Source organism: Plectropomus leopardus, chromosome 1, assembly GCF_008729295.1.
Source record: "Plectropomus leopardus isolate mb chromosome 1, YSFRI_Pleo_2.0, whole genome shotgun sequence".
In the NCBI taxonomy this organism is placed as follows: Eukaryota; Metazoa; Chordata; class Actinopteri; order Perciformes; family Serranidae; genus Plectropomus; species Plectropomus leopardus.
Window position 1 is genome coordinate 10,012,695 of NC_056463.1, and position 16,128 is coordinate 10,028,822.

Below are 16,128 nucleotides of genomic sequence, written 5' to 3' on the forward strand. Positions count from 1 at the left end.
GCATTAATTAATCAAGTAAATAGTCCTCAGATAGTTGCTACTTAAAATATTCATTACTGTAACTGTAGCCTCCATTGCAGTTTTACGAAACGACCACTAGGGGGAACAAAACTCTGCTGTACATTATTTAATGCACTCACACTTGTAGATTTGTCTTGTATGCAGTTAAGTTGTCTGTAATTAGTTTTTTTTTTTAAATCCTTAGCATTTAACACTTTTTGTGAAACCATTGACAGTTGCAGCCAATGCATTTATCACGTGTGCCAAACTGAACGCACTTAACATATGGCACACATATTGTACATATTAACTATGTATTTCTACTTAGGCCTATGAATATATTGTTTTGTACATTGTAGTATAATGCACGTATTTTTGATATTTTTGCGTTTACACATTGTAATGTAGCATAAGGCACATATTTTTATATTTTCACTTACTCAGTATATTCTACATATTTTACATGCTGGCATGAAATTCAGCGCAATTCAGGTATTTTTATTTCATGTTTCACATATTTTTTATTATAATGCTCATTTCTCAATTCTCTATGCTTTACATAAGAGCGACAGTAACTAAACAAAGAACAACACTATTTTTTAAAAGATTTTGAAGAGTTTTGCTAGAATTGTTTGCTTTTGCAGCAGATTATATTTTTTTTGCTGGTAAGGTTTAAGGTTTTGTGATTAGTTTCAAAGCAAGTGCCTAAGCAATCAATTCAATTTTATTTAAAAAAATATCCCTGAGGGCAATACCTGGGGCATGTGTAGTAAAAGGAACATATAACAGGACATGAGAACAAAACATTATAACATTAGACAATACAGTAGCCATGTAACAGATTCAGAGTCCAGTGGTCAGATGTTCAACAGTAACAAAATCAGTAATAGAAACAGAGAAAAATAGTGAATTAATAGTTTTAAAAAAAAAAAACAGTTGTCAGATATCATCCTTCACTTAACCCTGTGAAACCTGAGAAAATTAGCTTAATTCATCCAAAAACATAGAAAAAGGCAATGAGCAACTTAACAAGAAATGACAAAAAAAAAAATTTAGTAAAAAGTAACAAGAAAATTTATTTAAAAAATAGCAAAAAATAGAAAGGAAGAAAAAAAAAACACAAGGAAATGACCTGGGAAAAAGTGAAAAAATAAAATAATAATAATAATAATAATAATGATAATAATAATAATAATAATAATAATAATAATAATAAAGTATATATTCTTTCTGTAACATAGTATTAAGAATATTTGTATAATTATAATATTTAACTTTAAATTATTATTATAAATTTAAATTATGTTAAATATTTTTATCTATGGTTTTGGGGACATTTCACCCTAGTTTTTTGACAATTTTCTAATAATTCTCTCTCAGTCTGTCTTTTTTTTTTTTTTTTTTTTTTTTTTAACCTTTTACAAAGTTTTTGTATTTTGACATTTCTTGCCATTTTGCTGATTGTCTTTTCCCCCATGATTCTGAATAAACTGTTCAGGTTTCATAGGTTTAAATAGCTTTTGAAAGGCGTCTGAATGCAGCACAAGAAAACTGATGTTGATTCAGGTTTCATGGAGGTAAAAACAGTTTAAATATTTTTTAATTTAACCTATAAGTCCAGGCCTATGTATGGAAGACCTTCTTCACTCTGTCCGCCTTGTAGCTGTTGTTAGATATAAATCTTTTAATCAGGAATAAGAACAGTATGTAAAACACTCTTTGGTCAGGCGCCTGGCATATTGCTTTGATTGGAATCAAACGGAAATGCAAATGTTCCAGTTTAATCCCCTTCCTCTTGTGTGTTCATGCACGTCATTTGAATATTTCATGTTTCCGGTGCACCGTGGTAGTTGTGTAAATCAAGTCAGTTTGATGTATTTCTTCAAAAGATGTTAAAGCCTCATTTTTTTTGGCGGAGCAGCAGTTAATAACACACTTTAACAGCATCTCCGAGGTGCAACTGATGTTAGAGAAGAGAGGAACAGAGCACTTATGTACTGTATTGGCTCTGCCTCAGTGTGTAAGTGTGTGTGTGTACAGCATGAGTCACCCTACCCGCCTTTGATTGGATGGTAGTTTATGGGTGAGGGAGGGGGAGAGAGCCTTAGGGGCCGTCTGTCAATCTCTCCTCCACTCCATTCACACATTCATCTGCATGCACCGTCATAGGGAGAGACAGGGAGTAAGCAAGAGCTTCTCATTCATAAAAAAAGAGAAAAGTTCATTCATAAAAGCTGCTGCGCCTCAGGAAGAAAAAGACAGAGAGGAGGAAAGTTGATGTGGAGGTGAAGCAGAGCTGGAAGCAGCTGACTGAGAAAGTGTATGGGTGGTTATGATGGGACTGTACTCAGCGTGACTGGAGCGGAGCAGACTGGACTTCAGACAGGACATCCCCAGTCCCACTCTGGTGAGTTGAATCTACTGTACGGTGATAATCTGAGGGCGCGTAACGCCAGACGCTAAGATCATTACTAAATGATCAGCTGATCAACTTAATGCAATTCATGCTTCTCCTGTTTTCTGCTATCTTTAGTCAAATCTACATTATGAGCTGTGTAATAACTGTGATTTTTGGTCTAATTTCTTGCAGGGTTTCCTTTTTTCTTTTCAATTTGTCCCAGCGCTCTCCTTTGTCCAGTTCCTTGATTATGAGAGAGCAATCCTTACCCAAGCTCAAATCACAAAAAGGACTTTTACCAGGTAGCTTATCACTTCACAGACATAATTAGCACAATTAAAACCACTCTGCTTCATTTCTGATTGTCACACTTTCTGTTTCGCCTCTTTCAGGCATGCTGAAGCGCACCAAATACAGCCGTCTGCGCAACGATTCGCTGACGTCTCTGGAGGACCGGCCCCAAAGAATGCTGCCCCTGAAGAGCGACCTTTGCTTAGACTCTGATTTCGCCCAGCTTGATCCGGGGACGCCTTCCCACCAGGGGCCGTCCACCCTGAGGGACTTCATCCCCCGTGTGGCCAACATCCGATTGCAAAGTCCTATCTCCCTGCGAGGCCTGAGGGGACAGACAGCCCGGGACAGCACCATTGACGCTGACTTGTCCAGAGCAGAATGGGGTTCAGGGGCCAACCAGAGATTTTGTAGCCATCCCTCCCTAAATGTGCCGCTATCCGCTGGTCACACGGGCTCTGCGCTGCACAAAAAGACCCATCACCCTGCATCGCATGGCCAGCCTCCCCTGGACGCTCGGCTGTCCTCCGTGCTCCCAACACAGAGATGGACTGTGCCGTTTGAAGACTTCCTCTGCAGCAGATGACTGTACGGCGAACAGAGCGGTTCACCATCACATCAAGGTACCCATCACATGTCAACCCTTCGAAACCTGCATCGACATCAGTTTTCTTGTTCAGACGCCTTTCACGAGCTATTTGACCCTTTGAAACCTGAGCAGATTAGTTTGAGTTCTTTTGAAAACATGGGAGAAAAAAGGCATGGGCAACTTGGCAAGAAATGTCACACAAATAACAAGAAATTAGTAACGTGACAAGTAAATCACCTAAAAATTAGATTTTATAAAAGAGAATTATGAAAAAATATCCCCAAAATAGGATAAATGTCCACCAAACCATATTTATAATGTTAATAATTTTATATTTAATATTTTGATTTACATTACAGATTTTTAGGTACATTTTCTCTCCCTATATCATTTTATTTTTTGGCTCATTTTCAGGTAACTTTCTTTGTTTTGGTTTTTTTGTTTTGGTTTTTTTTTTACACATTTTTGGAGTTTATCCTTTGCTCAGGTTACAAAGGGTTTAACTAAAAACAGTCCATGAATACACTTTGGTTGAAATCTGGTTGTGTAGCAGACTGAAACACGGAGTGTGTGTGATGTTTCCTGCATGTTTTTCATGTGAACAATTTGCCTAAAATTGTTCAAACACGGATTGTGTGTCAGTGTGAAGCCTCTTCTTTTCAAACTATGCAAATACAGAGCAGCTAAGCTCACACCCAGGGTCCCATCGGCGAGTTAAGGTACGCAGTTTAATAACCGGAGCGAGCACAAACACATGCATGTGAACACACTTTGTCTCCCTGTATCCACACCATCACACTCACTTTCGTACGTTCGTCCCCTCCCTCTCAGAAACAGCTCTCTGTGTAGGCAGAAGTGACTCATCCTGGCTCTCTGCTCCTCTCTAGATCTGCTCGGCTTCTGTTAGTGAGTGTGTGTGTGTGTGTGTGTGTGTGTGTGTGTGTGTGTGTGTGTGTGTGTGTGTGTGTGTGTGTGTGTGTGTGTATCCGGTATCAGCAGAGCCCATGCTGTCCTAGGAACCGGAGGTGTGTCCGCATGGGTGATTAGGGCCTGTGAGCTGACCGCTGATGGAAATAAGAGCCGACAGTCTGATTGTCCTCTGTAAACAAATACACACACGAATTACACACCCCCGCCCACGCACCCCACCCACACGTACAGTATACACACACGTATCGATTTAAGTCGATGTTCATCAGTGGACTTACTCATCCTGCCTCCAGCCTATGGGGTCGGCTCTGCTGAAGCTCACGGCCAATAGAAGCGGGACTGGCCAAAGTGTATCCGAGCAAATGGTGTAAATGTCCTCTGGTTGCTTTAACCACATGTCAAAATGTGCACAACTATTTTTACGTGCTGATGTTGCATGTCAGATGCAACTATGGACGGGTCACAGTTTTGGTTCAAAAGCACAACATTTAATGCTCCACAGCTCTGTGAGCTCAGCCTCCAGTTATGTGTGGAAAGGACAGTCACATATATGTTGTAATACTAAAAGTATGTTTTATATATTGTTTTTTAAAAAAACATTCTTAAGGCCCTGACACACCAATCCGATGGTCGGCCGCTGGTCGGTGTTGGGCTGTCGGTGAGCGTCTGCCGCCCTAGTTTTTGTGGTGTGTCCAACACTGTTGACACTAGTTGGCCCTTATTGGCCCTTGTCACCTTTTTATCAGCTGAGGCCGTTGTTGAGTTAAATTACTCTGATGAGCAATTCACCTCAGTGGACAAGAAAGAAAATGGAAGTGAGAAAAGCAAACTGCTAAAGTTGAAACAAACTAGGTACGATTATGTTTTTAGCCGCTGACGTCCTTTTCAGAAACAGTCTGTAATAGTTTGTGTTTGCACATCGTAAATATCCTTTGGTCTTTTGGCGTCGTGTTGTGTCGTTAATGTGCTAACTGGCTAACTAGTGTCTTAAATCCGTCCTGCTGAGTTTCTGATTTTCCTTTTTTTAATGATGAATACAGACTACTACCACCTGTTGCTATGGAGTTATTTCCTTTTTAGTCAGTGCAGAAAGAACGTGCTGGTTTGCCGTTTGGCTTTAGTCTTTGCAGTTAGTTCAGGTGCAACTTTTTGGCAAAGACATAGGTGATGTGAGGCCGCGCAGCAGTTGACTTTTGTCTCCACTAGACCTTTGATGTCAGTTTGGTGTGTCACAGGGAGGAAATATTGTTAAAGTGGTTCTTATTAGCCATGCTAGTTCCCTTAAAGGACGGGAAAGTCGGTCAAGTTCACCACTGAAATATCTCAACAACTACTGCATGCATTGGAAAGAAAATTTCATATGCACAACATTTTACTGAGACATTCATGGGTACCAGACGATGCATACTAAATATTTTTCATCTAGGCCATCATTAGGTTTTGCATCAAAGGTCTCATTAGCTGTTGGATGGATTACCATAAAGTTTGGTAAACATACGTTCTCCTCAGATTAAATTATTCCAGTCCCTCAATCTTTTAATATTTCATATAGTGTCATTTAGGGAGTTTTGTGTGTGAAAAGTCTCATTAAATTTTGATTTTTGTGATTGATCATGAAGTGTAGAGAACATTTATGTCCTCCGCATGATAAATTGTAACAACGTTGGTTATCCTGTCATCTTTCATGTAGTGGTGGTTTCATTAGTTTGTCTCATACTTATATTTATGACCATATTCCTGAATATGAAATAACATTCTGCCTCAGCTGTATTTTTTATTTTGTTGTAATTAGTTAACGCGCTGTCCTCCATGAATCATAGGAGCATGGTTCGATCTGTGGTCCCTCCAGTCTGCATGTGTCCTTGGGCAAGATACCGAATCCCAAATTGCTCCTGAAGGTTGTGCCATTCGGTTGTGAGAAAGTGTGAATATTTACATGAGTAGCAGGTGGCACCTTGTATTGTAGCCTTGGCCAACAGTGTATAAATGTGTGTGTGTGTGTGTGTGTGTGTGTGTGTGTGTGTGTGTGTGACTGTGGCATGCGATGTTGAAGCACTTTGAGTGGTCAGAAAACTGACTTGAACTTGACCTTATATGAATAAACAGGTTTAATAACAACATAGATTTCAGAAATAACAATAATAATAATAAAGATATGTACAGTATTTGCAGACAACAAACAAAAAGCCAAAAATATTAATTAATTAATATTATAAAAGTGCCAATAAGTCTGCAAAAGTGAAGATTGAAACATAGACAAAGACACACCAACAATTTAAGCAGAACAATAATTTGTCCTCATGAAGTGTAATTCTAAAAAACTAAACTACCTTTAAAAAACTACCTAAACATGACCATGGATGAATCATGAATGTTCATACAATTATTGATGATTACATTTACATTCTTTCATATGTTATAATTTTCTACGACACCTTTCATGTTAATCATTTCACAACTGGTCCGACTCATCTTTCAACCCGACTGAAAGTGAAGAGAAACAGGATGGAAACGTTTCCCACATCATCACTTTGTCTGAGATCATTTAAAACTTTTATCGTGGCTGTTTTAAGATGAATTATTTAACACTTGGAGCGCTGAGTAACTGGTGTTTTGTTGTGTTTTCTCAGTACATGGGCAGTGTGGAGGTGACCCAGTCCATGAGAACCCTCGACTTTGATACGAGAATGAAAGTCACACGGTAGGATGTCCTCCCGCTATCACACACACACACACACACACACACACACAGCAGTACACTTCCACATTTATTTAAGACACATAGGAATAAACCTCTAACTGCTGACACAGTCCATGAATAAAAAATATTTATAAATGACCTGATGTTTTGCATGCGCATGGAAGAAGAAAAAGGACAAAGTAAACTGCTTTGCAACATATATTTGCCGAGCAATACATGTGTGCTTTATTTAAAAAATGTTTCAAAGGAGAAAATCAAATTAAATGTATAATGTTTCATAAACCGGGGCTTTTTCCTCATCATTTGATATTGACATGGATGTGCAGGATGCCAAAACGCCAAAGGACACAGCTACTTCTGTTCACAACAACACTGCTGAATGATGGGGCAGAAAATCCAATTAGATGAATTTCCTCCTAATGATCTCTCATAGTCTTATTAAGAGAGAGGGGGGGAGAGGGACCTCAATCCACTCAATCCATTACATACAATTTGTTTTCAAGGAGAAGAAAAGCACTTCCTGGAAAGAAAGTCCTGTTTCCAAGATAATGGGATGTTACTTTGGTGTGTGTGGCTGTTTGTATGGTTTGGCCTCTCTGACCCGACCGTCAACTCTCTGAACACAACCAACTGCAATCAGAGCACACATACCAGGAGAATTATTGTGGTCAGTAGATCAATCAGATTTTTTTTTTATTAAAAATGTTTTGTTTTCAGTTTGTGTTTTTTAGTTGTATTAGAGTACGCTTATATTAATAAGTGTGGTACTTTTACTTGATTAAAGGATCTGAATTCTTCCACCGCTGACCGTCTTTATAGACTGCTGAGTAGTTCAATCTATAACACTTTCTGTGTGTTTTTGTGCATGTAAAGTGCTAATCTGCACTTACTAGTCAAATAAATAAAGTAAAAAGTATGAAAAATTCCCTGAATTCCCGATGAAATGTAGTGAAGTAGTGGCAGTGGTAGAAAAAGTATAATTTACTTAAGTAGAAATACCACAGTGTAAAAGTACTCCACTACAAGTAACAGTTCTTAATTCGAAATGAATTAAAAGTACAACATTTCAAAATTAAAATGTCTTAAATTTTTCAAAAGTCTTAAAGCTGCTCTGACATTGGAAATTTGATTTTCTGATTTTTTCTCTGATGTTGCATTGTAAAATCAAAATGTAACATAAATGTAATATTATTATTTTAGATGTATAAAATATGTCAAATTCCACTTGCATGAACTTCACGTTTTATGTTACAAAAAATATTAGGAGACAACTGTCCCTAATCAATTGATAGTCAATTTTGTTTTTTGAAAAAATTGTCTTAAATTTCATTCCAAGCGGCATTAAAAAAGTCTTAAAAAGTCTTAAGTCTAATGTGCTTAAGCTGTAGGAACCTGATATGTCTTGTTAGATTTTATTATGAGATTTGAGTTAAATGCATAACAAACAGACTGAATCTAGCAAAAAATAAAGAGATACTTCAGTCACTTTTAAAAACAATCTCAGCATTTTTGTGGTAAAAAATAACCACCTTTAATTTACTTACAGTGACGGTACACAATGGTCTTATCTGGTTACATAACATCTGCTGCACTGCTGCCGGCTGCAGTGCTCTGTCTCAGTACTGAACCAATGCCAAAAATGTTTGGCTCCATTGGTCCGTTAGACACAACAACATGGGAAGTAGCGGCCAATTTTAAAAACTCTGGGTGAATTAAAAGTATAATTCTGCATCATGTCATATAAGAATACTTTTTTTTTTTACATGCAAACAGCAACTGTTGTAGAGTAAAAAGTACAATATTTCCCTCTGAAATGTAGTGAAGAACAAACATAAAGTAACATAAAACATAAATACTCATATTCACTACAAAAATGTCAAAATTGTACTTAAATACTGCATTTTATCAAATGTATTTGAGGATGTTTGTATTGCATTTCACTGCTGCATGCCGCACTACTTTTAAAGTAATGTCACAGTATATTTTATTGCACTGATAAACTGTAGATGAGCCTCTTGTGATGTAGTTTCCTTCCCCATGTTCTCACATGCTAGTCACATGTTAGCAGGACGCACTGGATCAGATATTTACAAAGGTATCTCTGTGTTTAGTGTGTGTTTGTGTACATGTTTATAATCTGTGTGCGTGCGTGTGTGTGTGTTTGTGTGTGCAGAGAGGCAATCAGCAGACTGTGTGAGAGGACATCGGCCAAGACAGCAGTGAAAACTAAAAGGGTACAGCACACACACACACACACACAAGTCATTGCAGTCAACAGATATAAGTAGAATAACTGTGATTTTTGTCCTCATCAGCCTGTATGTAAGGGACTGTCTGCAGTTCTGGGTCAAATCAACTTGCAGTTTTCTGGCAGCAGGATCATCCTCGCCGTCTCCACAGACAGCGTGACTCTGATCGCTGCCTCCTCCTTACAGGTCACAGCTTCAACACGCTTTACCGAAGTATAACTGTCACTCATCTGTAGTTTTGAGGCATGGAGTTAAAAGAAAAATCTGTGCTTTTGTTTCTCTCCTATTTTCTCCTCCTCAGAAGATTGCCCACCACCCCATGCAGGCTATCTCATTTGCCTCAGGAGGAGACCCAGTAAGTTCATACTGTCAAATGTTTGGCATGCACAAACATGTTTACAGTCAGGGCACAAACACGCACACACATATGCAGTACATAATTTGATTAAGTTTGATTACTTGGTTTGCTGCCATTTGTGGAGGATTTAATTATTTTCTCTTGGTTCCTCTATATTTTTAATTGGTGTTTCGAGGTCAGGGTCTGCATTTATTGAGCCACTAAAAGTAACATTTTGGACACAAATTTGAAAATAAGAGCTATTTATTAGATTCCCTTATGACTTAAAAAAACTCTTAAAGTTAAGAGAGCCTAAAAGATGTCTTAAGAGTAGATTCAAGATGACTGCAGAACAGTAACAGAAGTGAGCACACACCTCCTCAGGCATTTATTTCAGTGATTGTACCAAATAATGCAATGTGTATACTTCAGAATTGCTGTCCCTTGAAGCCTACTACTAAGATTTGATTCATTTAATTGGATAGTGCAGCACTTTTTTGCAGAATGCAAAGAAACAACATTAAAGCTTACATTGATTTTATTTACAATAATTTTCCATGCATCTGCAGTGTTTACACTTATGAATATGGTACAAAAATTCCCTTATTATAAGATTTATCAGATGTCTTTCCTCTAGTAGTAGAAGAATTGCTTCCCTGATTCTGTCTGGTTTTTGTTTCCATTACAGACATTTCCTCATTATTGTATATTATAAATAGATTAGATTAAATTCACAAAACATCACTGGGTGAAATGGAAGATTTTATAAAACAAATAATCAACATGGCAGATGTGAAGTAAAATTTTATCTCTGATTGGCTTCTTAAGTGTAATTGTTAGGATAATGCATTATAATAATCAACAAGACATGAAATCTCTTCCTTTTACCAATTCAACTTTTAAAGCCGGGATGTGCTTTCATATCTTTACACCTCGATGAGTCCATTTCAAACTAATGGCTCTTATCTATTTTTCCTCTCTTCCCCTCCATGCCCACATTATTTCCATATGACAGAATTTGGGTTATACATCCTGTGTGAATAAAAAAATCAATGCTGCTCCATTCATTGTTCATGTCTGAACAACCAGCAGGACACGTCAGTTATGAACTGCTGTCTAGGTCAAACCTGCCTTATAAACTGCTTAGCCAACAAAAACTGTAATAAATGATTCGGTTTGCGTCCATGAACTCGCTTTTTCATCTCAGACTAACAGTGAATACAAATGCTGCGCACATACTGTAATATTTCATTGCCATTTTGATACTGCGACATTGCACTGGCCAAAGATTAGAGAGAACAGGAAGGCAGCTTCTCTCTGGGAAACACAACACCGGCGCAGCTATGGATGGGATTATAGCTCGCTGTTTAATTAATTAGCTAAAATAATCTTGTAGTGCGCTCTAAGCCTCAGCTCAGTTGGCTTGGACACATAGAAGATAGCGGGGGGAATTAAAATCAATCTGCTACCACGGTGGCTTTATGCTGAAACACATTCAGCTGACTCTGCTCTTGTATTAGTATCAGAGAACCACTGATAGTGAGTGAATTAATTAAACAGAGAATACACATGGATGACCAATAACTGAGAATGTCTGCTGCGTTTTTAATTATTAAACGTACCGCCACCGAGCAGAACTCTGAGCTGAAGTAAAGATTTTAAAGTTGTAACATTACAGGTTATAACTGAACTACATAACTACGCTGGTTTATTTTATTATTGACCTTGTGCACGTACAGAGAAATACAGAGAGTACCTTTAAAACGAGATTATGTAACTTTTAAAAGAAGAAATAAAATGCTTCATTTTTCAGCTCAGGAGGTTGCACACCCATCCAAACAATAGCGAGCAGCGCCATTGATCATGAGCACAGCGATTGGCACTTCATGGGGGCCTGGAGAAACTGCATGGAGAATAAAATTTCCAAATGTTTCCTTGTCACAATTCTGCATCAGCTCATAATTGTGCAACCATGTGAACAAAAAAGCATAACTGAAGCCTCAAACTACATATATTTACACTATGTTTATAGTTTTAGCATTTAAAATCTTGCAATTGACATTTATGGCCACAGTGGCTGCAGTTCAGCAAAGGTTACATGCTTAAAATCACACTTTTTATTATTATTATTATTTTTTAATCTCAATCTGTTTACAGGAAATGGCAGATTATATTGCCTATGTTGCCAAGGATCTCGGCAATCAGAGAGGTCAGTTTAACTCGTCATTTTATAAGCTGGACTTTCTGGCTTCATTGTGTAATGGCTCAACCTTTTGCTGTCATTATTATGGGAAGAAAATAGTCTCTGTATGTTTCTATGTCAGCATGTCACATCCTGGAGTGTCCCCGGGGTCGGGCTGGTGAGGTTATCAACAGCATCGGTCAGGCCTTTGAGACTCGTTTCCGCCAGCTTCTCAGCCACACGCCATCGCTTCTCTCCACCAATCCCAGGTTGTCTTTCTTTTTCCTTAAGCCGTCCTGTTGGTGTGTTTAATGTTCTGTGTATTTCACCCTTCTGCTCAGGAGTTCAATTTAGCAACTCTACCCCTGCCTAAAACTCTTTTTACTGATTTTTAATAATAGTTTTTTATAGTTTGATCCAGGGTGCCTCATTCTTTGTTTAGCCTACTTGTATATATGTTTGTCTGCTTCTTTAGAGCAAACAGATCAGTTGATTAACTGATTAGTTGTTAGACAGAAAATTAAACTACAACTATGTTGATAATCCAGTGATCATTTGAGTAAATAATCAAGCATAAATGTCAAAACATTTGCTGGTTATAGCTTCTCAAATGTGGGTGTTTAGTGCTTTTTTTCTATGTCTTGGAGACAGATACTGTAGTTTATAAATCTAAGCTGACACTAACAGACAGTAACAATCTTAAACTCTGGGGGCCCCACGCAAAGAAGCCTATCAAGGCTCCACACTGACGCTGTCACGCGACAGCTAGAAGTGGCCTCACTTCAGTGGTTTTTGGGGCAGCGCTGGTGCACTGTATGGTGCCTTTATGGGAGGTTTAAGGTTAAGCTTATCGATAATATATATATAGTAAATTAGTTGAAAATCATGTCACTTTCTGCGTGCAGGTCAGCAGTGAGGATCTGTCACAAATGTAGCCCAGAGGAGACGACAACAGACCAACAGGCTGCACATCAAGGTGAACTCAGTGAGCGCCATGACTACTACAATGTGATCCCAGGGAAGACGCCCCCTGCTGGTGGAATAGAGGACCTGAGGACAACACATGAGGAGAACAAACAGGATGATGACATACAGGGGGTAAGAGTTCAGTGTAACACCAAAACATACATGATAATCTGTCAGCAGCCGGTCCGACTTTGAGGCTACAAAATAAAATGCCTTAAATGTCAACAAACATACTAATGAAACAACATCTGCCAACAGTAAATTCCATTTCTACAGACAGCACTGTGCAGCCTGTACATCCAACTGATTCAATCAGTTCAGCTTAACCATCATTAACCAAACAACAGACTCTGGGCAACACTCTTACAAGAGAGACTCTTATTTTATAACGGATGTGACTTGAAAAGTAGCAAAGTGTAATACTTGTGAGAAAAAGTACTTAAGTAGAAGTACTGTTTTTTAAATGCTAAAAAACACCAAGTTCACAAAACAACTTTTTTATAGTAAGGAGGTACTTCCAACTCTGCTGAATGCAGATACACACACGCAAACACACGCACTTACACACACAGATCTGTCTTGTGTGTATGACTCATCTTTTGCCGTTGCAGGTTTGTTCGTCTCAGCCTGTTTCACTGTATGAGAACTGCTCCATCACAGAAGAAACTCCAGCTCCACCTGCAGGTAAAACTCATGTACACACGGTTAAAATGTGTCTATGTGCTGCATGTTTCCATATGCATGTATGTAACTACACTGTTTCTCTGTGGCTACATGCACGACAAAGCACAGTTTAAACAAAGATTAGGATGAATTATAGTTCAGGCAAACCTTTTAAAAAATGATTAAATCAGATTTAAATTTGATCTCATCTGTGCTCCATTGTGTGTATTCAAACTCAGTTTAGTAAATCTCAGTTATATTACTCAAACCTACTTGTAACATTAGTTTAAACCACAATCAAACACTATATGCAGAGAATAAAGATCCAGATTTAAACAGTTATGAACACAAGCCCTCAATAGTCATCATACAGTAAAAGAAGAAAGGTTGGCCCCAGCAAGCTTTTTGCTCACTCCCATGTCTTGTAGCAGTTTTAACTTTTCTGTTGAGTCTGTAAGACTGAAGACTTCACTGAAGCTGCACTAAATATTCAGGATTATTATGAAACTTGAGGGTTAGGTCAGCTATTTTTCTCTTTTGCTGCAGCCATTTTAAGAGTTAGAAAGAAAGAAATATTATCTTTTTTTTTATTTAAATTAAAAGATTTGGTGCATCATAATAGTAAAATAAACAATATTATGATCCTCGTTTCTATTTAATATTTTTCGGAGCAAACCATCCTCGTCTACTGTTATATTCTTCTTCTATCGTATCTCCATCAGACTCAGTGGTGTCTGAGGTCAGTGCTGAACAGTGCACTCCGCTCTCTCAGACACTGATCCAGGAGGAAGGCTGGTTTCACGGCAGGTAGGTAACGATATCTCTGTACCTTAGCGACCAGTGAATTACCATCTTTGATGTGTCTGTCTGCTAATGTATATCTCCTCCTTCCTTTCTCAGTAACTTTGTGTCCTTCATCTCAGGTTAGGCAGAGAGCAGGCAGAGTCACTTCTCACCTGCAGCGGAGATTTCCTGGTCAGAGAGAGCAGCTCTGCGTCTGGTCAGTATGTTCTCAGCGGGATGGAGGGAGCCACCGTGCGGCACCTGCTGCTGGTGGATCCACATGGACAGGTAAAGAGGCAGTGCTGGATTTCAAATGCACAAAGCATATGTCTATAATTTTAACCCTTTGACACCTGGAGCATCATCACTTTTCTTGTGCTACTTGATGCCTTTACACCTTTTAACTCTGAGCAAATACATAAAGTGTATTTTTAGATTCATAAAATGCAAAGTGTCCCCTGTGACAGCAGCTGTATTCACTCTTGTCGGTCACCATGATGCTTCACTGTCCAGGGGATGTACCGTGTTTTTTCTCTCTCTGTTTCATTGTAATGATATGATTATGTCACTTATCAAAACTACATTCATTCATCTCGATGATTACCTGATGTTGTTGTACCATCCAGGGAACGGGCCGTGTGTTGAAAAAAGTTTATCAGTGACAGTTGCCATGTTGCATTATATATCCTTGCCAGTATGGCCTTGAAGTTGCCCTTAAATTTAATTCTAGGGGGTATTGAAAAGGTCTAAAAAAGTCTTAAACTTTGAGAACCCTGGGGGTACCCTGTTAATATTTACCACTTGTCTGTGTTTTCATGTGGCCAGGTGCGGACCCGTGATCAAGTGTTTTTGAGCGTCGGACACCTAGTGCGTTTCCACATGGAGAACCAGATGCCCATCGTTTCTGGAAGCAGCGAACTATGTCTGAAAGCGCCAATCCTACAAAGACACTAACATACACATTCATAGACTTTCATATGTATACATTAGCCGTCAGCAGCGGTTCTCCAGCAGTTTTGCAGCTGAGGGACAATGTGCCCAAGCGAAACATGTTTAAACCTTTTAGCACTTTTCAATTTTTTCACTCGACTTGACAATGCGTAAAACATCCCTTCCCAAAAGGGTCATTAAAGTTCATATATTGTGTATGTGCAGTGAATTATTTGGCTTTCTAAACATTTGAGTAAATTCTCACACTTTGCCCTGTGTGGAGAAAAGGCCTGCAGATCATCTTGTCTCTCGCTCTCAGGCTGATATTGATGATGTTTACTCAAATCCTAAGCACAGTCACTGGTGTCAAGAGGAAAGATAGCAGAATGTTGGCAGACTTTCCGAATATTTTTTGACATGCTTATTATTTGTCTTGTGTTCATTAATTTTAATATGTTATTGCTTTGTGTTCCCATTTTCTATGCTTGATTTTAGAAACTTCATCCCACTTACTTGTTACATTCTGAATAAAGAATTCAAATGTTCTTTGTAACTTCAATCTAGAAAAACAGATTTAGCCTCAGATAAAATGGCAAATAGTGATGTTTTGCTCCCTATTATGTTTAATCCTAAACATCGTCAGTTCTTTTACAGAGTGGATTATTGAACTTTGACTGTAATTTGTTTCTTGTTAGTCCTCCAACCATAAAACTACAACTTTATTTCTTGAGTCATGAGTACCATAATAAAATGAGGAATAAAAAATCCAATTATTAAAAATCAAAAAAATTGGAAATACATACATACATAAATAAATAAAAAATATAAAAAGGAAAATAAAAAAAATCTGGAAATACAGAAAGAAATAAAGAATGAATAAATTTGGAAATATAAAGGGAAATTAATTTTAAAAAATAATACATTTTCACATTTATTGTTCTTTATCTTTGTCTGTATTTGTAATTTCTTTTAAATTATATATTTTGTTATTTGCATACAAAGTTAATTATCTATAAATGTATATGTGATTTACAATTTTAATATAATTTTGATAATCTATAATTTATGTTTATTTTGTAGGTTTGATATAATTTGTATGTATTTTTTTC

The 16,128-nt window shown here is 37.8% G+C and overlaps 1 protein-coding gene across 1 annotated transcript; it reads left to right on the forward strand.

The window, feature by feature from the left end:
* The first annotated feature begins 2,382 nt into the window (after nucleotides 1–2,382).
* On the forward strand, nucleotides 2,383–15,127 carry LOC121945679 (SHC-transforming protein 4-like). The gene is given in 15 exon segments (XM_042489982.1): nucleotides 2,383–2,407; nucleotides 2,591–2,700; nucleotides 2,791–3,142; nucleotides 3,144–3,312; nucleotides 6,839–6,909; nucleotides 9,083–9,143; nucleotides 9,225–9,344; nucleotides 9,460–9,513; nucleotides 11,653–11,704; nucleotides 11,820–11,946; nucleotides 12,583–12,775; nucleotides 13,255–13,327; nucleotides 14,029–14,113; nucleotides 14,230–14,377; nucleotides 14,915–15,127. Coding segments are annotated over 14 exon segments (1,686 nt in total). The 5' UTR covers nucleotides 2,383–2,407; nucleotides 2,591–2,648; the 3' UTR covers nucleotides 15,044–15,127.
* The last annotated feature ends 1,001 nt before the right edge of the window (nucleotides 15,128–16,128 follow it).